This window comes from Culex quinquefasciatus, chromosome 3 (assembly GCF_015732765.1).
Source record: "Culex quinquefasciatus strain JHB chromosome 3, VPISU_Cqui_1.0_pri_paternal, whole genome shotgun sequence".
NCBI classification, from domain to species: Eukaryota; Metazoa; Arthropoda; class Insecta; order Diptera; family Culicidae; genus Culex; species Culex quinquefasciatus.
Window position 1 is genome coordinate 2,097,253 of NC_051863.1, and position 22,319 is coordinate 2,119,571.

At 35.5% G+C, this 22,319-nt stretch overlaps 2 protein-coding genes across 3 annotated transcripts; both read right to left on the minus strand.

Moving 5' to 3' along the window:
- Positions 1–777: 777 nt before the first annotated feature.
- On the minus strand, positions 778–14,077 carry LOC6048805 (astacin-like metalloprotease toxin 2). The gene is made up of 6 exons (XM_038266100.1): positions 13,917–14,077; positions 8,002–8,014; positions 2,344–2,543; positions 1,431–1,537; positions 1,218–1,375; positions 778–1,152 (listed from the first exon to the last, which is right to left on the minus strand). The coding sequence occupies exons 1-6, from the start codon at positions 14,075–14,077 to the stop codon at positions 778–780; spliced, it is 1,014 nt and encodes a 337-aa protein (XP_038122028.1).
- Positions 7,037–18,991, minus strand: LOC6048804 (heterogeneous nuclear ribonucleoprotein 27C). 2 transcript variants are annotated; one of them, XM_038266151.1, is made up of 2 exons: positions 18,816–18,991; positions 7,037–15,560 (listed from the first exon to the last, which is right to left on the minus strand). In XM_038266151.1, the coding sequence occupies exon 2, from the start codon at positions 15,290–15,292 to the stop codon at positions 14,084–14,086; it is 1,209 nt and encodes a 402-aa protein (XP_038122079.1). In that variant the 5' UTR covers positions 15,293–15,560; positions 18,816–18,991; the 3' UTR covers positions 7,037–14,083. The 2 variants fall into 2 exon arrangements, with proteins under 2 accessions (XP_038122079.1, XP_038122078.1); XM_038266150.1 differs by having other exon boundaries at positions 18,736–18,991.
- Positions 18,992–22,319: the final 3,328 nt, after the last annotated feature.

The window sequence follows — 22,319 nt, forward strand, 5'->3', positions numbered from 1 at the left end:
GTTTAATGTTTAATGTTTAATGTTTAATGTTTAATGTTTAATGTTTAATGTTTAATGTTTAATGTTTAATGTTTAATGTTTAATGTTTAATGTTTAATGTTTAATGTTTAATGTTTAATGTTTAATGTTTAATGTTTAATGTTTAATGTTTAATGTTTAATGTTTAATGTTTAATGTTTAATGTTTAATGTTTAATGTTTAATGTTTAATGTTTAATGTTTAATGTTTAATGTTTAATGTTTAATGTTTAATGTTTAATGTTTAATGTTTAATGTTTAATGTTTAATGTTTAATGTTTAATGTTTAATGTTTAATGTTTAATGTTTAATGTTTAATGTTTAATGTTTAATGTTTAATGTTTAATGTTTAATGTTTAATGTTTAATGTTTAATGTTTAATGTTTAATGTTTAATGTTTAATGTTTAATGTTTAATGTTTAATGTTTAATGTTTAATGTTTAATGTTTAATGTTTAATGTTTAATGTTTAATGTTTAATGTTTAATGTTTAATGTTTAATGTTTAATGTTTAATGTTTAATGTTTAATGTTTAATGTTTAATGTTTAATGTTTAATGTTTAATGTTTAATGTTTAATGTTTAATGTTTAATGTTTAATATTTAATGTTTAATGTTTAATGTTTAATGTTTAATGTTTAATGTTTAATGTTTAATGTTTAATGTTTAATGTTTAATGTTTAATGTTTAATGTTTAATGTTTAATGTTTAATGTTTAATGTTTAATGTTTAAATTTACTCCAGTTCTCCTGTAAAACCACTTTATTCAACGCAGTACAGTAAATTTATTCCAACAACATCCAACTCACTAAGCCGATCCCGCTGTCCAACGGTCGTAATCCTTGGGTTTCTAGCTCGAATGGTCTCCAAACGATCGGGATCCCGGCTAAACATTCGCGCCGTGTAGTGCATAATCGAGTCATAATCGTAGGGCAGTGGAAATCCCGTGTCGGTCCATGGTTCGATAATTTCAAAATTAAACAGCAACTCCGGTCGTTGGATGACATTTTCGTAGCGGACTTCCACGTACAAATCCCTATCCGGACGGGTGTGTTGATGGAGAAAGCCTAGCACGTGCATCAACTCGTGCAGTGGCGTACCGAGGGTTGTGGCGCACGTGGGACCAAGATTTAGTTGCTATTGGATGCAAAAAAGTAAAAAAAATATTCTGTTTTGGCTAGAAACTTAGAATTCATCAGTACCGATCTAGTAGTCTGGTATCCAGAATCGGCCCAACAGCCGCTTTCTTCGGAGGTGATGTCGACGTAGCCTACTTGATTTGCACGCTCGAAAAACTTTATGCATGAAACTGAGGCAATCACTTTCATGGCCTGTTTGATGTTTTCGAGTTCACTTTCTGCTGTTTTAGAAAAATGCATAGATTAACAACTTTAGTTAAATTTTTGTTTTTTTACCGAAAGCACCACTTATTTGATAAAATATCGTTTTGTTAGGCCATTTATAGTTTGCTGGAAGGACGTTACGAATTACATTGCCATATTCGAAGGTCTTTTTCTCATTTCTCTGGAGCTGAATGATTCCTGGAATCAAAATGATGGAATTAACTTTTAAGTTTCGGAAAACAATTATCTCTGCTGACTACCCACGAAATTCAAATCTACCAAGCAGAAAGAGATAGCGAACCACACTCGCTTCATAATTCAGCAAAGTGTTATTAATTTATTTCCACAAAAGTAATACCAATCACATCAACCAAACCAAACCAATCTTATAACTTTCAGCTTCAGTGATCCGAAAGTTGATTCTAACTTTTCAACCGGCAGCGAGTAAATCCAACGAGAGCCACGGCAGGGAAAAGCTGGGCAAAAGTTCCGGACCTCTTTCAACGGAAAAACATACACACATTTCATCAGCAGATATTTTATTTACCTTTCAGCTACAATTTCAAATTTACTTCTCGTGTAACGTGGGTGGGTGGTTTTGGTATACACGACGTATAAGCAAACGAAACTATTGGCACTACGCCCCCCGGGGCATGGCCTTCCTCTAACGTGGGATTTCTGCTCCAGCGCCTCTGACGAGACAGGAGAAACCGGGACCGACGTTTTACTTCACCATCCGATAGAAGCTCAGTGGATAAGGCGGGAATCGAACCCGCGTCTCATAGCATCATCGGGATCGGCAGCCGAAGCCGCTACCCCTGCGCCACGAGACCCACTGACCCACGACGTATAAGCATGTCGGACAAATATACAAACTGTAGAGTGGGGTAAATTGGACCACATGAATTGAATATTTTTACTGAAGGACTTTGAAAATTTTCATATTAATTTGAAAAAAAAAGCCCAAAGTATGCCTCAAAATAACCTAACTTTACGGTAAATTTCAATAAAAAGATCCAGAGATGTGCTGCGGTTTACCGGTTGTCGTGTTTGGCACAGAATCAACTTCAAACAGAGTGAAACTTTGTTCCTACCTTTTGCGAAACGAGGTAAGTTTGGTTTGTCAGTTTTTTGGATGAATAAATACCGACATGTGTTGGGGAGAAGGGTTTGTAAATACACATTCTAAATTGAATACAAACCCTTCCTTTTAGTCTCTGTCCACAACAGCTGGATTAATTTATCTAAGCTTTTGAAACGAAAACAGAGAAGGTGGAGTTTATATTTTGTAATTATGCTTTAGTTTTAAGTCAGTTAAGCATTGAACGACCAGCAGCGGTTTAAAAAAAAAAAGTTGAATTAAACCTAATTCTTTTTAATTCATTTTAATTAGATTAACGTAGAGTTTATAGATATCAACAATGTAGAAGTGAAGTCCTGTTTGCAATTTATCGAAATCGAATAAATATAAAGTGGTATTAAAATTCTACTATGTGACAGAACATCACATTAAATTTGGACCATTTGACTATTTTTTTTTTTATTTTACTATTTTATATCTGGGCCATTTGTTTCAAAAAATCTACAAAAACAATCTACGCCAGCAGTGGATGGCCCCTAAGATTGAACATTACCATTTTGAGAATAATAGTACACCCCGAACTGAGCATCGGCACTCGAGAGGATGAAGAGCACGGTTCGGTAGTAAAATGGTACTGTGTGCGGACAGAGAGGAGCAATTCTCTACGAAATCGGTCTTTTTTCTTCAATTTTAATTTTTGTATTTTTTAATCCGACTGAAACTTTTTTGGTGCCTTCGGTATGCCCAAAGAAGCCATTTTGCATCATTAGTTTGTCCATATAATTTTCCATACAAATTCGGCAGCTGTCCATACAAAAATGATGTATGAAAATTCAAAATCTGTATCTTTTGAAGGAATTTTTGATCGATTTGGTGTCTTCGGCAAAGTTGTAGGTATGGATACGGACTACACTGGAAAAAATAATACACGGTAAAATTTGGTGATTTTTTATTTAACTTTATCACTAAAACTTGATTTACAAAAAACACTATTTTTAATTTTTTTATTTTGATATGTTTTAGAGGACATAAAATGCCAACTTTTCAGAAATTTCAGGTTGTGCAAAATCATTGACCGAGTTATGAATTTTTAATCAATACTGATTTTTCAAAAATCGAAATTTTGGTCGTAAATTTTTCAACTTCATTTTCGATGTAAAATCAAATTTGCAATCAAAAGTACTTTAGTGAAATTTTGATAAAGTGCACCGTTTTCAAGTTATAGCCATATTTAAGTGACTTTTTGAAAATAGTCGCAGTTTTTATTTTAAAATTAGTGCACATGTTTGCCCAGTTTTGAAAAATATTTTTGAAAAGCTGAGAAAATTCTCTATATTTTGCTTATTCGGACTTTGTTGATACGACCTTTAGTTGCTGAGATATTGCAATGCAAAGGTTTAAAAACAGGAAAATTGATGTTTTCTAAGTTTCACCCAAACAACCCACCATTTTCTATCGTCAATATCTCAGCAACTAATGGTCCGATTTTCAATGTTAATATATGAAACAATTGTGAAATTTTCCGAAATTTTCGAAAAAAATATTTTCAAAATTTTCAAATCAAGACTAACATTTTAAAAGGGCGTAATATTGAATGTTTGGCCTTTTTGAAATGTTAGTCTTGATTTGAAAATTTTGAAAATATTTTTTTCGAAAAGATCGGAAAATTTTACAAATGTTTCATATATTAACATTGAAAATCGGACCATTAGTTGCTAAGATATTGACGATAGAAAATGGTGGGTTGTTTGGGTGAGACTTAGAAATCATCAATTTTCCTGTTTTTAAACCTTTGCATTGCAATATCTCAGCAACTAAAGGTCGTATTAACAAAGTCCGAATAAGCAAAATATAGAGAATTTTCTCAGCTTTTCAAAAATATTTTTTTCAAAACTGGGCAAACATGTGCACTAATTTTAAAAATGAAAACTGCGACTATTTTCAAAAAGTCACTTAAATATGGCTATAACTTGAAAACGGTGCACTTTATCAAAATTTCACTAAAGTACTTTTGATTGCAAATTTAATTTTACATCGAAAATGAAGTTGAAAATTTTTACGACCAAAATTTCGATTTTTGAAAAATCAGTATTGATTAAAAATTCATAACTCGGTCAATGATTTTTGCACAACCTGGAAATTTCTGAAAAGTTGGCATTTTATGTCCTCTAAAACATATCAAAAATAAAAAAATTAAAAATAGTGTTTTTTGTAAATCAAGTTTTAGTGACAAAAGTTAAATAAAAATCACCAAATTTTTTTACCGTGTATTATTTTTTCTAGTGTAGTCCGTATCCATACCTACAACTTTGCCGAAGACACCAAATCGATCAAAAATTCCTTCAAAAGATACAGATTTTTGAATTTTCATACATCATTTTTGTATGGACAGCTGCCAAATTTGTATGGAAAATTATATGGACAAACTAATGATGCAAAATGGCTTCTTTGGGCATACCGAAGGCACCAAAAAAGTTTCAGTCGGATTAAAAAATACAAAAAAAATCGAATGACCGAAATCCTAGAGAACTGCTCAGAGGATACATCCCGAAATTACCGAGCGTACTTTACTCATGGGTTCATTTCCCAAAAAAGTTCATCTATCAAAAAACAAACTACGGTGCCGAGACTCGAACCCACATGGAAAAAGAAAATCAATTCTCGAAATCGTGAATTAAATTCACGAATGCTATAACCACGAAGGAATATATTCACGTTTATGGTGCAAATGCACCATACTCATGAATAAATTCCTTCGTGGTTCTCACATTCGTGAACTTAATTCACGATTACGAGAATTGATTTTTTTTTCTGTGCAAGACCTTCGGCGTATTGAACCGTGCCTTTGCCGTATGGGCCACCATGGTTCGGTGACTAAGTAATGGTCATTTGTCCACATAAGCTACTCAATAGGATGAACTATTTTAATGAACCAATGAACACGCGAGAGGTCTATACTCTCTCAAAATAGTACTTTCCTCACGTTTCTTTTCGGGAGGACTATCTTCTTGGACTTTAACTTTGGGTGTATAACTGTTCAACGAGGACAAAAAACATTTTAAAAATTTAAAGTTTTGGATACAATACAATCAACTTTTTAAATCACTTATTAAGTCGTGACTGTCCTGAGCTCAAAACGTTACATTTCCATATTTTCAATATTAAATCTATTGAGAAGAAGAATTTTTTGTTTGATATGAGAAAATTTCGCATAAATTTTTTAAAAAATTTCTTTTCATTTTCAACTGAGACAATTTGGCTCAACAGTTTAACATTCAACTAAAAAGAATCGATGCGACAATGGAAATGAACCATTTCCTAATAAAAGTCGTTCCGTTTTTGTCTTTTAAAATAGCTTCTAAGAATTTTTGTTGCGGATAATTTTGAAAAAAAAAAACGAGAAATCCCGGAGCATAATTCTTTTTCTTATTTTGTCCCGAATTTCATATTTCTAGTACCATAGGGACAGCAGTATTTAGAGCACTTAAAGGTTTAAAATTTGGAAATTTTAGTTTTTTAAAAGAAATCATTTAAGAGGTTACATACATGCAAATCGTCAAAAATGTCATGTCGACTGACTAACGAGAAAGACGATCGCGATATTTGAACTTTACAATCTAACTAAGAAAAAAAACCACGTCAATAAAAAGGAATAGACAAATATACTGGTCACCACAAAACGGACTGCCTCAACTGTCATCGTGACAACCAGAGCCAGCCGCACCTTCACACACACACGCACGCACTCACCCGTCAAACTCACCGACGACGAACGACGCGAAAAAAAAACATGCGACGGACAGGCATCGCAAAACGGACTAAAATCGACTCGTTAAACTGGACCTGTGTGCATGATGAAGGCCGATTTTCAAAAAAAAATATTTAAAAAAAAAGATAAAAATATTTTTTTTTGTTTTTCGTATGAAAAAATTGTCAGTTTTCGATTTTTTATTTATTCAAAAAAGACATAATTTTAAAATTGGGCTTCAATTCAATTTTAATCAATGAGAATTTATTTTCATAAAACTTCGGTTTTTTTTTATTTTAATCTTTTATTCAAAATAAATCTCTAAAACAGTGAAAAAACATTTAAAAAATTTCTTAATAAAAAAATACGATATTCTGTATTTTTTTTAATTGTTTATGGTTTGAAACTTACTAAATACATTGTCAAAAAATATATTCTTAGTGAAATCAATGCATTGCGTCCCGACGATTACGATTACCATTATCGCTATCGTTAGGAGCTAATATTATTGACCATAAATTTATCGATTTACATCCTTGATTCAGAATTTTTAGACCCATGTACATAGGCAGTAAAGTTAAATAAAATAAAACAAGACACTTTTATGTAATGAAGTTCTATACAAATAAGTAGTATTTCTTTATTGATGTAAAGTTACAAAATTAGAACCGAAAGAGGGATGTGTGTTGTTCTGATCTTTCAGGGGCGTCCAAATTAAAGTTTTAAACTATTTTTTGTGAGATTTTTTTTTTCTCTCTATTCAGTTTTGCGCAACGCAATTCAGTGCCAGCGTTTGTCATATTGAAAGGTTGTTTATTTTTGGTTTAGATCTATTTTCTGCACTGATTATTTTTTGCTTATTTCACTTTTTCTCTAGTTTCTATTGCCGTGAGTACTTTTTTATAACCATTGCTGTATGTATTTTCTTGCTAAGATCTACCGGGTGCTACTCTGAATGGTTTTAATGTTTGTAAAGAAGGCCATAAATTAGATTTTAGTTTTTTTTTCTAAGTCATACAGCTGTAAATCAAAACAAAAAATTACGTTGACTTTTGTTGTTCAAAATACTCTGTTTTGGTTTTTTTGTCAAACTCCATTAATTTTCCTGGTTTGCATATTTTAAATATTTCATATATATAGGTTTTACTTTATTACATCAAGTTTATATTCATATCTGCCTTATTTAGTTTTAAAATAGTGGTTTTCATATACTTCATAATACAATTTTCAGCATGTTTCGTCATTATTTCTTATGTAAGATACAGAATACATTGATATACTTAATCAAAATATGCTCAATGGTTCTTTATTTTTTGTTCGGTACTTTATGTTATTTAACGTGTCAGTGTGAATGTGTTTTTTATTCCCTTTTCCTTTTATCCATTGCGATTCAAGTTTTCCGTTAGCCGTTAAATTAAGAGTATAGTTTAAATCTGTTTTCCCACATCGCCACTTGCTCGTAATTTTTCTGTTCACTACTGTGTTTTTTTCAGTGTGTTTAAGTGTTATGTAAATGTAATTTGCATTGTATTTTTTTTATTTCTCTTAAACTGGTTTTCACGTCATCTCTGTTTTGTAGTTTCTTTCTTTATAGTTAATAAGGCAATGTTAAATTAAAGAATAATCATACTCCTTCAAAAATGTTTACCTCTTACTTAATTTTGTTTTTTTTTTTCTCTCTTTTGCTTGATTCTATCCCAGATTTCATCATTTTGTAACGGCTATACACTCTAAGATAACAATTTACACAGGTATTTTTTTTTCTTGTCTGCAGGAAACTATCAGAAAAACTGGTTTTATTGTACGGAACTTACACACTGATCAATACTGTACGATGGGATTTAGTGGACAGCGAAAAGTGGGGTTCAGAGAGTTCGTCGTTTTTCGGGACTCGACAAAGAAATAGTGCAACAATTCTTCCCCGCAGGTTGTAACATTTCTGTAACCGATACGATTTTCACACACACACACACTTTCAAGAGTTCGCTGCGAGCTGCTTGCTGGCTGTAATCACTATTTCGACTTGTTCTGTCTATTCACTAATCTAATCCTTAAGATGATGGTGGATTTGGCCTATAATTTGCAGATAAAATGTTTGTTTTCTTTTTAACTTTAACTTTAGTTTTGCTGTTGTACACTACGCTTACCCTCCGCCCTCTGCTCGTACTAAATTTATAAATTTACACTGTATTTTTTTTTTTGCGTGGATTAATTTAAAAAACTTACCGTGTCTCACATAAAAAGGGCATCAAACTTCATACATTCTCGAAACGCGCAGGCCGTCTTCGAAAATCTCGAACACTAGCGCGATGTTGTCTTATGGGATGATATATCAGTAACTTACGTTCTAAGCTGGATTTCTTTATCTTCTAGAGCGCCATATTAGCAACTTTTTTTTTGTTATTCTTTTTGCAAAAAGGAAAAACTTTCTCTCAACAATACATACGGGGGAAATTCCTTTCCTGGGGATTCGCGTATTATTAACAAAGATCGTCTCGTTGCACGAGAAACTTACACTCGTTTTATCCTGAAAAAATGCAGAACATGATCCTCAACTTAAGTCGACATTTTTTTGTTTTGTGTTTTTTTCACCCTAGTATGTTACATAACTGCCTTCCTGCCTCTTAATTCAAATGTTGTTAGTTACCAGTCTTTTCAATTTCTTTGTGTATTGATACTAAAGTGTGTGTGATTTACTTTGTTTTTTGCATTTGCCTCTAAATTACATTTTGGTTGCAGCAGCCTCCAGCGAAAGCAGCAGTTGTTCTCTTAAAGCGTGTTTAAACAATTTGAAACATTTTGTGGCACTTTGATCGAAACTGAAGCTGAGTTTAAACAGGTAAGTGAATAAAAATTACCTCAAACTTAAGAAGATTTAAAATTGGGAAGAATTGTTACGCCCTGGAATTTTAAAATAACTCATATTTAGTAAACAAAAGAAATTAAAAAAATGTTTCTACCCTTTAGATCAATAATTTCGGGTAGTTTTCAGGTAAATTATTTCAACAATTACAAACTTTAAAAAATTCCACTCCTTTTGACCTGCTACAATCTAGTTACCTTTGACCACGTGACTCCTTTTTCTGCCATGCCAACTGTCAACTGCGTTGAGCCAAGTGGCTTGTTGGCCATGTGATTTTAGTCAATCCGCGTGGTTGGCAGCCACGCAGCCTGCTGAGCAATGCTCTGTGACTCCAAAGTTCGCAACAATGATAATTTCAAGCAAATAGTTTTAAATCGGCCATTGTTAGTTAGTAAACTAACAATTTTTTCACGTCAGAGGATGTTCACCTCGACGTTTGCATTGAGATTTAGCTCTTTGTTTACAAAACATTATCGGCAGATGATTCGTCTGGAATTTTTTGAGTACTTTCTCTTTGACCAAATAATCCATTTGCATCATATAGTTCATACAACTTTGACAGCTTTTCATAGAAAAATGCTTCGAAAAAAATTTACACTCTAAAAAAATTTAACCTCTAATTTTCACGCACAAAACAGAAATGCCTTTTCATTTTATTTATTTTTTGGTTTTTATGTCTCAACACTAATATAGCTTTATGACGTTTCGCGTACGCACACTAGCGCACCATTTAATTTTGCTGGCCGGACAAAATTTAACCTCAATCTTTTTTGTGTACGTACACGCAATACATGCGCACGTAGATAACTCTATACATGCGCATGTAGAAACCTCTATTGTTTGCATCAGGACACGTTCGTCATTTTTGAGTTAAATTTTATTTAAAAAAACTGGGCCTAGAATGCCTTATTCACTGAAATCGCCTAAGAAATTTTTTCCCAGGGCACCAAATCGGTCAGATAGCGATTTTTTTTAAATTTTGTTGGCATTTTTGTTTGGGCAGCTGTCAAAACTGTCTCAGGTTTGGTATGAACAAACTAATGTTGCAATAATTGGTCATTCTAGAGAAAACTGCTCTTCTGAGATTAAACTGAAAAGGAAACAAACAGAAATCAAGAAATGAAGGTAAAAATGAAAGGGATAGATGTTCTCAAATAATAATGAAAAAAAAGTAAAAAACAAAACGATTTTTTTTTGCATTTTTATTAGGTCTTCTTTTACTTCGAAGTGAACAGGAATAAAAGATTCAGAATATAATTATCCTGGCAAAGGGGGGTAGAAAAATATAAACGATTATAATTACTACTGCTTGGTCAAGCAAAATAATGATTTGTTTTGTTTTATTATAAAGAAGACAAGAAAATAATAATAATAATGACGATTATAATATGTTTGAATACAAAAAATAATGTAAGTAAAAAAAAGATAAATTTCTGTCACCCTTTCACAAAAGTTGGCTTGCCCGCCAGAACGCCTACGCATGCTAAGTTTCTGCTCTATTTGCTTGTTTTGTTTTTAATATGAGTTTTATTATAAGGTTACTATGATTGTTTAGTTTGAATTTAACTCTCGAGTGCGCGGGTTGTTTTTCTCTTGCAAAACAAAAAAGCCGAAGAATTACAGGTAAGAAAATGATTTTTTTTTTTTGCTTTTAAACACTCTTTCTTTGTACAAGTCCCGACGAAGAAAAGAAAAAATAAACACACAAAAGGGAAAGCTGATCCACTTCTCTTTTTTTAACTCTCTTAAACTGTTCGGTTTTTTTTTCTCTCATTTATCATAAGTTGTGTCTCATTATACTTTATCGTCAGTGATATATTCAATGAATGCGGTTCGCAATGTGTATCGGCTTTTTGTTAATAGAGGTTTTTTTACATATCTTGTTTAATAAAGGATTCTCTCTTTTTTGTTTTTGTTTTTAGATTAGAATTAGAAGTAACTTATTTCTTTTTCTAGCTTTCTCTTTCGTTGGAAAACAAAACCACGAGGAAACGTACTATTTTGACTGCGATTTTTGTCTCTTTCTTTTGTTTGTTTCATGTTGCTTAATGCGGTTTGCTTACTTGGTTTTACTAATCAGGTGAAAGTATTACTCGACTCGGCTACGAATCTTAATCTTGTTTTTTTTTTATTCTTCTTATTTCTTCAATAACTTTAAACTTGTAGTTTAGCTTGGCTCTAAAAGGGGGTTTGTCCTTACAAAAAACAGGGGGAGTTTTCAGTTCCTGCCTTTTTCTTTAATTCTCTCTTGTCTAATTTGTTGGTTTTGTGTAGTGATTTACGCTTACGTTTTATCAAACTTACCCATAATAATTATTCGCTAGATTTTGCTCTGTCTCTCTGTTCTTATTTCTCTTAGCCTGTGTTTTTTGCTTTTTTTTTGTATGTTGCTATATCTCTTCATCGTGTTATCGTTAATGTTAATTAAAAAAACAAATCTTCTCTTTTACATTTCCCGCTATTTCCCCTTTTTAATTCTCTTTCTTAAGTTAGGCTTAAACGCGACGACTGATCAAGGAGTTTTCTTCGTTACATAGTTTCTCAGAAAAACATAAAAAGTTAACGTTACTCATCCTCTCTATTTTTTTAGTTACTTTTCCCTAAGATTACTGGCGAGAGGTTGCACAAGTTTCTCTCCCTCTCGCTCATTTCATTAAATGTTAAATTTTAAAAATACCTCTAAGAGTCGATTTGATTTTTAACCTTTTACGCACAAATTTAAAGTTAAATTTTCCGCGCTCGCTCAAAAGATTTCATCTTTAAATCGCGAACGCAGCCCAAAAAAATAAGGAAAAACTTAAAAAATAAAACCAGGCTTTAGCTCTGAGTCTCTTTCATCATCAGTTGTGTGTGTTGTGATTCTTACGGTGTAAGGCTTAATCGAAAAATTAACGAAACAGTTTAGATTAAGGTTTTTTTCTGCGAAAATTAAACGTGAAACAGCCACTTTTTAACCTTAAAAAAAACGCGCGCAACATTTTCCACACAGTGTAGAATCTTTCCCGTTGGTAAAGTTTTTCTTCGATTTTGTTTCCGCTATTATTATGGGTACCTGATTAAGTATAGTAATGTATATCCTTATCGTTCCGTTCTAGAAAAAGAAAAACAAGTTGTATGTGTGTGTGTTGCTCTTTTTTGTGTGTGTAACGATTTTTTTTTGTTGTTAAGAAAAAGAAATAAATTGTTTTAATTTGTTTCCTCAGCGATACAGTTTTTTACGATTTTTTTTAACCACTTGACACCATACTCAAAATCTTTCAGATTTGCTCAAATCTGCTCTATTTCAAAGTTGAGTGCAGAGTCAACTGTCAGAAAATGCGAAATGTCACTCAAACTTTTTTGAGAGAAACTCGCTCGAATCTGACATTTGCCTCCAATCTCACAAATGAGTAGGCGCAGATTTGACGAAGCCTGAGTGATTTTGACGTCGGCTCAGATTTTCTTGTTCTAACCGTGAGAAAGAAGGTGAGGGGCTCGACAGCAAGACAGTGAGCAAGAGTGCTGCGCTCTCGTTTCACTGCACGCTCATCTGAAATAGCTCGTTTCTGCGTTAATTTAAATCAGATTTCGTCAAGATTTATTCTGCTCATTTTTGAGTGAATTTCACTTTTTTTTATCTAGTAAAAAAAACACTCAAATTTGTTTTTGTCTGTTTTCTGTGTCAGTTCGACATTGATTTGATTTGTGTAGAAAAAAACTTAGTTGGGAATAATTAAAAAGTTAGACAATGAGCAAGAGAGTGACTCTCTCTTCACTGCACACTCATCCGAAATAGCACATTTCTGACTTGTTTTCAATCAGATTTCGTTCAAGATTGATCCTGATCAGATTTGAGTGAATTTCATTGAAAATTTTCGTGAAATTTCTTAGAAAGTTCGAATTTGATTCAATTTGATTGAAAACTCACTCAGATATGAGTAGTTCGACAGCTTGACATTGAGCAAGAAAGTTACCCTCGCTTCATTCGAAATAGCACATTTCTAAGTTAATTTCAATCATATTTTTTTTCAAGATCAATCCTTCCCAGTTTTGACTGATTTTCACTTAAAATTCAAATAAAATTTTAGTGTTTTTCTATCAAACTTCAAAGTAAGTTCGACTTTGACTCGATTTCAGTAAAAAAACATACATGACCGTTGAGCGTGCACTCTCTCTCCCCTCGAGAGCGAAACTTCAGAATTTGAGAAAAGCTCTCTCGCTCGCTGTCTTGCCTCGTCGTTGCAGTGTAGGGTGTTCCAAATTTTGAAGAGGGCGAAATTAGACTCTAAGTCGAAGGTTTGTTTTTTTTTTCTTGTTTTGTGTGTGTGTAAGTGTGTTTACGTGATCTCTCGTTATTAACTTCTGAACAAGTTGATTTGACGTTTCAAAGATTTCTTTTTTGTTTACTTTATTTTTACTTCAAGTTTATATCAATAGTTTGAACAATGTCTCTCTCTCCCCCGGGTCTTCAAGTTTGCTTCACTCCTACGACTAATTTAATAAGGTTATTTTTTTTTTTTTTGTTTTGCTTTATTAGATAGATGTGTGTGTGTTGGTTTGTTTGTCTGTTTGTGTGTTTATTATGCTTATTTTCTTTTTATCATCATATAAGGTTCCAATTTTGGGTTTTTTTTTTGTTTGAGTGGTTGTTTTTAAACTTCTCTCTGCGGGTTCGCGCTTTATTCTTTCAATAATAATAATATATGTATAATTGTTTTCTTCCTCTTCCACCTCTCTCTCTCTCGTTTTCTCTCTCTTTACTTAGATAGTGCTTCTTCTTCTTATGTAATGTGTATATGTATAATTAGGGTTGTTTTAGCTTTACTTCAAGTTTAAAAAATAAGAAATAATATTCTTCCTCTCGCTCGCTCGCTCGCTTACGTTTACGATTTCGTTCCAATCAAGCTACTGTTACGGTCGAAGGAGGAACCGCCGGACGCCGCGCCACCCGCGGCCGAAGTTGTTGGTTGTTGTTGTTGTTGGGGCTGCGCAAAAAGCATCGGCTGCGGCTGCTGCGGCGTCGGTGGCATCCTGCTCGTCGTCGTCATCGTCTCTCAAAATGCTGGATAGGGTGGCTGCGAGGAGGCATCGTTGCCGCCGCCGTAGGCCGACCTGGGCCGGTTGGTGTACGCTGCGGCGGCCGCTGTGTTCTGGTCGTTCTGGTAGTATCCGCCGTAGCCGCCGGCCGCACCGGAACCGTACGCCGAACCGCCTCCGTACTCGGAGCCGGGCTTGGAGGGTCCTCCGGCGGTGGGTCCAGCCGTTCCAGCGGGACCGGCTGTGGGGCCGGACTGTGGCCGCGAGTACATGTCAGCGGAGCCGGTTGAGCCCGTGTTCGGCGGCATATTCCACGAGTTCCAGTTGCCCGAGCCGTAACCTCCGGCACCGGAAGCTCCCGAGCTGTTGTACATGTCGTACCCTCCGTAGCCTTGGGTTTGCTGCGGCGTTGCGTTGTAGTTGCCCCACTGCTGCGGCGGAGGTGCTCCCCAGCCTTGGTACGCGTTGGCCGCCCCAGCCGATGCTCCGTAACCGCCGTAACCTTGCTGTGGCTGCGACGCGCCCCAACCCTGGTAGCCCTGCATCATGTTCGACTGCATGTTCATGGGGGGTCCACCCATCTGGCCGTTGCCCATCGGAGGTGCCTGCGGCGATCCCCACTGGTACGAGTCCGCGTTCATGCTGTTGTTGTTGCCACTTCCGTCGCGCGGTTCCGCCTTCTTAATCTCGACCTGCTTGCCGCTAATGTTGACAAAGTGTTCCGCCGTTGCGCGCTCCACCGCGGCCTCGTTCTCAAACGACAGGAACCCAAAGCCACGGCTCTTCTTCTTCTCCTGGTCGTACATGATGACCACCTCCATCACGTTCCCGTACCGGCTAAAGAAGCTGCGCAGATCCGTCTCCGTAATGTTCGGCGGCAGTCCCCCCAAAAACACCTTCGGGTATCCGCCCGTCCGCTTCGGCTTGTGCAGCGACCTCGGATTGCACGGCTTCGGATCGATCGTCCGCCCGTCCAACGTGTGCGGCCCATTCTCCAGCGCCCGCTCCACATTCTCCGGATCCGCGAACGTCACAAACCCGAACCCACGGGAACGTCCCGTCTCGTTGTTCTTCATCACCACACAGTCAATCACCTCCCCGTACCGGCCAAAGTAACGCTGCAGGTTCTCCTGGGTCGTCTCCCAGGACAGCCCCCCGACAAAGAGCTTCCCCTTCTCGTGGTCATCCAGTTCCGCCGCGTTCATCTTCTTCGACCCAGGATGCATCCTGCCGATTCCTGCCGTCGCCGCTGCTACCACTCCTGCTGGGGGACCACCTCTTCCGGTAAACGACGTCGTTTTGGCTAGCTTCCCGTACGGCGGTGCGCGCGGACAAAACCCGGAGATTTTGGTTAGAGTTGAACCACCTTAAGAAATAATCCACACCGACGACGTTAGGACGACGTCACTTTGACACCACGACGAGCGCGAAGGAGAGAGAAGCGGGACAACCGGGTGCGCGCGGTCTCGTGTCTGTGTGAGCAGCGAGTGTGGGCTGGAATGGGAAAGAAGAGCAAACAAAATTGCCTTGAATACTTGTTGCCTGTTGGTTGGTAAGAGGGAGAGAGAGTGTGAGAGAGAGAGGGTCGGTCGTTAGGTAGAGGGAAAAGGGGTAGGCAATAGTTTTACACCGCCGTGAGAAAATATGATGAAGGGGAGATCGCAAACTGTCACTTTTTTGGCGGTGTGGGGAAACCAAGATGGGAGAGGTGGGCAGAGACTTGAATGCAATTTAATTTTGGTAAAAGAAATAGACAAAACTTTAAATTTCTCATAACAACTTTTATTTTATGTGCACAGAAAATAACAAGAATTTTACAAATTTCTAAAGTAATGTTAAAAAATTAATCTAAAAATTTTAAATCTAACATTCTTTTTTATCACTAGCCAATCTTAAAAATTTAAATGAAAAATGCACATAAAAAAATACAGTTTACAAATCACATTATTTTAAAACTATGAAACACCCACAATACATAAGAAATACCCAAGAGAAATCAATAAATTGCAAAAAGTAGACATATAAAGATGGATAAATTTAGCTTAGAATCGATCAAAGTTGATTTTTTCAAATATCATTCGAATATTGAATATTGCAATGATTAATAATTGATGTAACTCAAACATTAAGGTCGGAGATGGTGTATTTCACTTTTGGGGCAATGACGGTTAATGATGGTTCTGAATTCAGGGTTCCGAAATAGTAAATTGAAATGAAAAATTATCACTATATGAATAATTTTTCTACAATAAACACAAAGAAATCAAGATTAAATTAAATTTTGAATGTTTTTTTCTGAAACAAACATGGCCGATCGGTAAAAATGCCTTTCAGAGCCTTAACCTCTTACAAAACATCACATATTTTGATTTTTAAATTCTTGATGTTTATTTTTCCATAAATAGAAAACTGTGTTTCATATGTTTATAGAACCATTTTCAAAAAAATATTGCAAATTTTATTCCAAGCTATTTATTCCTCTTCAAAATTTTCCCAAAAATCAGAAAACAAAACAATATTTATTGTTAGAAATGTAAAAATATTACCGAAAAAACTACTACAATCGATTGTAAACCCAGCATACATTGAAAAAAGCTATTTTTGTATCAAATAGGGTACATTTAGGCTTTTAGCAAATTTTGAATTTTGGAGGCACACATCAAAAAAGGACTCTCGACCAGAGCCGAGGGACAAAACTAAAAAAAAAATCATGTATAATTATCTGCATCAAAATTAATCAGCATGTGGCTAATGTACTTTGAGACACTAAAATAAAGTTGTATCTTTAGCCTGTATCAACATTAACACAATTTATATGACTTTCTTATGTGTTCTGATATAATCCTTGCTGATATTACAAACAAACGTGTTGGATAGAATAATTCGATAAATGTATTGTCACCGACCTATTTTTTACAAGGAAAAGTTTTGCCTAAAGTCGAAGTTGATAATTTTATAAGGTCCTCATAATAGCATTTCGTTGCTTCTGTGCTCTCTTGTACTATGCTTGCTGATTTTCCTTTCTAGTTAGCATAAAAAAGCACAGAGGCATCGATTTATGTGCGATGCTTTTTTGGAAAAAAATATTTAAAATACTAAAATTTGCCTTATCGTCAAGCAATCAAAAGATAATTTGTTTGATCATCCCAACGTCCTTCCTTAACCTGATACAAAGTGGTTATACTAACAGGCTATCGTTTCCATTACATTACAAATTAAAATTACAACTAACATGGATCCATCTCTGATTGCTTAAGCAATCTGCCAAAGAACTATCAGGATATGCAAAGAGCAAAGTTTTCAATTTGAAAACAAAATATTTATACAGTGCTGCATTCTGAACTTGTAAAAAGTGCAACTTTAATCACCAAAACAGTCAATATCATGATATTTGCGTGTGTAGTTGCTAGGTCAAACATAGCACTAGAATCGTTCTACACATATTTCTTGAGATGACCAGAAGTGACAGTGAAAGCAGCATTTAAAAAAAAATAAAAGTCAGCTAGTTACTGCGTTGAAAATGGCGGTTAATCTTCTTGCTTTAAATCTGGAGTTTTTTAAATCCAATGTAAATATATTTGTTTGATTTTTGAGTGTTTTTGAATACCTTTGACTCAAGGCTGTTTCAAAAATACCTAAAAAGCAAAAACTGCAAATTTTGTTTATTGGATCTTTACATCAAAAGAAACATTTAACTTGAAGCAGACAAAATTACCAGACTAGCTTTAAAAAAAATAGCGGCGTTAAATATTAAATATTATTTATTTCCAATATACAATTTGAATGATTTTATTTGTCCAGTTAAATTAAACAAAATTGAAAATATCTTCAATACCCTACAGAATTTAACGCTGATATTTAAAAAGATACATTCTAAATGTTATACATTTATTTGATTCACTTGAAAACAACTCACATTAACAGATAAACATTTTTTGTAAAAACAAACATCCACACTTTAAATAATAAACACACTTGTTCAAACATCTACCACCAGTGATAGTTAGCCCAACACATCCAACTTGCGCCATAATCGCCTTCCTCTTTGGCGTCTGGCCTGGGACTGCTGGTGAGAGTGGTTCCCGGCGGCGGTGACGTGTACATGAACAAGCTTTCTGCCCAAAATCTTCCATGACCAAATTTCAAAACGTTCAATTTTTTATTTTCAATCCAAGAAAGCTTTACTATTAAATTTCACATTACTGCGATCACCAAAATACCAACAAACACATTAAATTGTTGCATTGTTAAAATTTAGGTGCTCCGCAAAGTAGCTGGGTCACTCAGTATTGAAGTTTACTAACCATCTTTGCAGACAATTAAATTAAATCATTCAACAAATTTTGCAAAGCTCCCATTAATTTAAAAATTCCAGAAAACCCACTTCCATACTGCCAAAACTACTTTTCAGTAATCTGATGAGTTTCCGCTTCCGTGTAATTTTGGATGCGCAATGGCCGATGCTGCCTGGATAATGCGAAAATTTTTGTATGTGCTACCTTCACCGAACATCCGGGGATTCCAACTTGTCCCGCGCCCTCTCTACACCAGCCCCGGACCACACGGCTTTGCCCGATTCGGATCACATGTAAACCCCCCGGGGACCACAATGACACAAATTCCAATGCTTGAAACCTTAACTTAACTTAACTTCAAATTTGCTTTTTACCGTAAACTTGCTCCGCGATCGCAGCCAAACACTTTTGCCCGGAATATTTTTGCAAATTACCGTAAAACTAACTTACTTACTGTCTATATTTTATCGGTATCTGCTTCTTTACGTTTCAATTATTAAAATTATTGTACTTAAATCTCTGATTTAACCTTAATAATGCCTTAAATACTAATTAGAAAACTAAAAAAGATTAAACTTCTTAGAAATCTAAATAACATGTAGGTAGGCTATGATGAGTGTGGTGAGGCGAAAATCATGGGTAGGCCTGCTTATTTTTAGGTTAGAACGAAAAAACTGCGCGAAAACACAAGATGGCTACCCGTTTGGGGTTGCCCGCGTCGAATATTCAGCCCGGCTCGTTATTGCGTGCAAGTTGCTTGCAACTGGGTGAAAATTAAGGTGAATCCGGTATTTTTTTAGAAATAAATCGCAACAAAACGCTTATGACACATATGTATAAAAAAATCTACATGGTATTTTTAGATAGCGATCTAATTGACGTGTGAAGAGCATTTTAGAGTCACTTGCAAATATATACAGAAAATAGGATGAATTTCTCGTCGAATGCAACTAGGTAGATCGAAAATGGTAAAGTTTTCGCAAAGATACAGCATCAGAATTTCCGTGACGTTACAACGCAAGGAAAATACTCTTTTTGTAAAAGTCTGCGTTGTAACGTCACAAAATATAAAACGGCTGCAAAAAAGCTTTTTTTTCAAAAATCAATGATGGCATTCGTAGTCAATTTTACGTTAAAAAACATGAAACAGTCTAGTTTATGCCGATTATCGGAGCAGAATCACAGCCATTTCTAAAAAATATTGAAGGAACAAAATTCGTCACCGTTGTAACGTCACGCTACATATTCGCTCGTAGAACAGCAACCGAGTCGTTAAATCCATAGCCCAACCCAAGTAACCATCCAGCACTAAAACAAAAACTTAAACAGCAATATTTCAGCATTCAAATGCATGTTAGTCATGCGACAGCACGTGTAAATGCAAATCAGCACTAAGATTACAGCACTCAGCAATGCTGACTTAGTGCAGCGTAAGTGCTGGTGCTGGCAACTGTGTTTATCAATTTTCATAAAACTGGCATCACGGTCCCGCTCGCGTAAGAAAAGTGAGCGAGATAGAATGTTTTTATGGTGAAATGTCAACATTTGCTCGCCTTTTACCGTAGCTTTTGCTGGTTGCTGGAAAAAGAATGTAAGTATTTTATTCATATTTCAACAATTAATTTTACACAAATATTATCCATTTGCAGAAAAACACCCTGGTTGCTCAACTTTTTAGTTTGATTATGATCTGGATATGGAGATATCCTCCATGAGGAAAGTGATCCAGAAGTTCCTGCGACGGAAACCAGCCGGAGCGGTGTTTTTACGGAAGAAGGGACGGCGTAAGGCAGGATATCAGTGGTCAGAAAAGAACCACCCAGAGGAAAAGAAGTGCTGGCCAAAAAAGTCATATTCCAAGGCACTCTTGACATCACTGAGTATCACTGCTAGAATGGAGTGTTATTTTTCTGGTCTAACATTGAAATAATATTCTCTTTTTCGTTAAATAAAAAATGATTGCTTTTAAAAGTTATTCTTTGATTGATTTAATCTTGAGAAACCATTTGACTCGCAAAAAACTTCATGATGGAGTTAATATAGAAGGCATAAGATGCCCCGAAATCACAAGAATAATCCACTTCCAGTTTAGACGTGAGGATACGGTCTCCAAATCTACCCCCAGCGATGGCAGCCTGCAACTTCTGGTATCACATCCCGAACAATTCATCTTCAGTCAAAAAAATCGAATTCGTAAATCAGTCAGCTGTGTCGGTAATGAAGTACAGAGTAAACAAAACGGATAAAAATAGCATTGGGAGCAGAAGTAAAGGGAGAGAGAGAAATATTTTTGCCTCTCTCAACTTTTTGACATTTTCTGCAGGGGTGGATAACAACAGTAGGGGCCAGCACTAAATCAGCCGAGAAAAGTCCAAACTCGGCAATTGTTCAGCACTGGAGTAGCTGTAAGTGCTGATGTCAAAGCAGATAAGCTTTTACTCGCAGCTATAAATGCGCTATCAGTGCTAAATAGTGACCATGTTTTAGTGCTGGATGGTTACTTGGGAATGTTGATTCTAATGGCAAATTGAGTCCTAAAATGAAGCTTAAATTGCTGATGTTATTGTCAATTTTGAAAAATTATCCTCGCGGACCTTCTTGACAGAAAAGCTCTTACTTGACAGCTTGTTCCAAGGGGACTATAGTTGATCCATCGAAAAAATGGTGTCTTGTCAATATTTTTGCCTTCCTCACATTACTGAGGAAAGGCTATAAAATCACTTAAAAAATGAACTTCCCAATTAGACCTCCTAGACCCACCTTCATGTATACCTATCGACTCAGAATCAAATTCTGAGCAAATGTCTGTGTGTGTGGTGGGATGTTGATAAAAAAAAATTGTCACTCGATTATCTCGACATTGGCTGAACCGATTTTGTCCGTTTTGGCATCATTCGATCCGTCTTTGGGTCCCATAAGTCGCTATTAAAAATTATGCAGTTTAGTTTAGTACTTCAAAAGTTATGCTAAAAAAACGATTTTGACAAAAGTCCGGAAGATTGTAAAAAGGGTGGTTTTTGTGAGAAAACCCGTCATGCTATACATTTTTAGAAAGGTATTTAAAAGACCTTTCCAACGCGTTCAAGACATTGAAGATCTGACAACCCCATCAAAAGTTATAAGCACTTAAGTGTTTTTTACGCACTTTTTGGAAGCCGGATCTCAGATATTTTGTTGACAACGTTGTCCGGATCTCTCATGCGACCTATCGTTGGATAGGTATTCAAAAGACCTTTCTAACGCGTCCAAAACATTGAAGATCTGACAATCCTATCAAAAGTTATAAGCACTAAAATGTTATTCACGCACTTTTTGGATTTTGGATAGCACCCTTTAAATGTGAGGAAGGCGCCAACCACTAAGGGTGGATTAAGTAACGTTTTTTAAATTAACACTTGTAGCCCCAACGGGGTCAAAAAAGTTGGATATGCAATTCCACCGGCTCATACAACCCTTGGAAAAAAAGTTGGAAATGCCTTTTTTATTATAACTTAAGGTAGACGCATCTGTTTTGGATCTACCTTGTTGGAGGTGATTCTTGACATTCTTCCGGGTCGAATGCAACAAGAATCATCCAAATCGGTTGAGTTTTTGCCAAGATACACCCGGTTGAAGTTGCATTTACAACTTTTTTGACCCCCTTGGTGCTTAGCGTAAGTTTTGACCCCGTTGGTACTTCAAGTGTTAAAATGAATAAAAAGTGATCAGAAATGGTTTTTAATCGTGTTTTCTGCCGTTGTACATAAAAATTGACATAGGGCTTTAGTACCCAATTAACGTACTTTCAGAATCTGTAAAAATGTCGTCAAACCGTTGTAACGCTACGGCAGAATGTGTCGTTGACATTGCATGAAAATCATCGTCCGGATTTTTCTAAGCAAAATTATGACGTTGTAAAACATAAATTACAAAAGCATTTCCTTCAATAATTATTTTTTATTTTACTGAACGCATCACA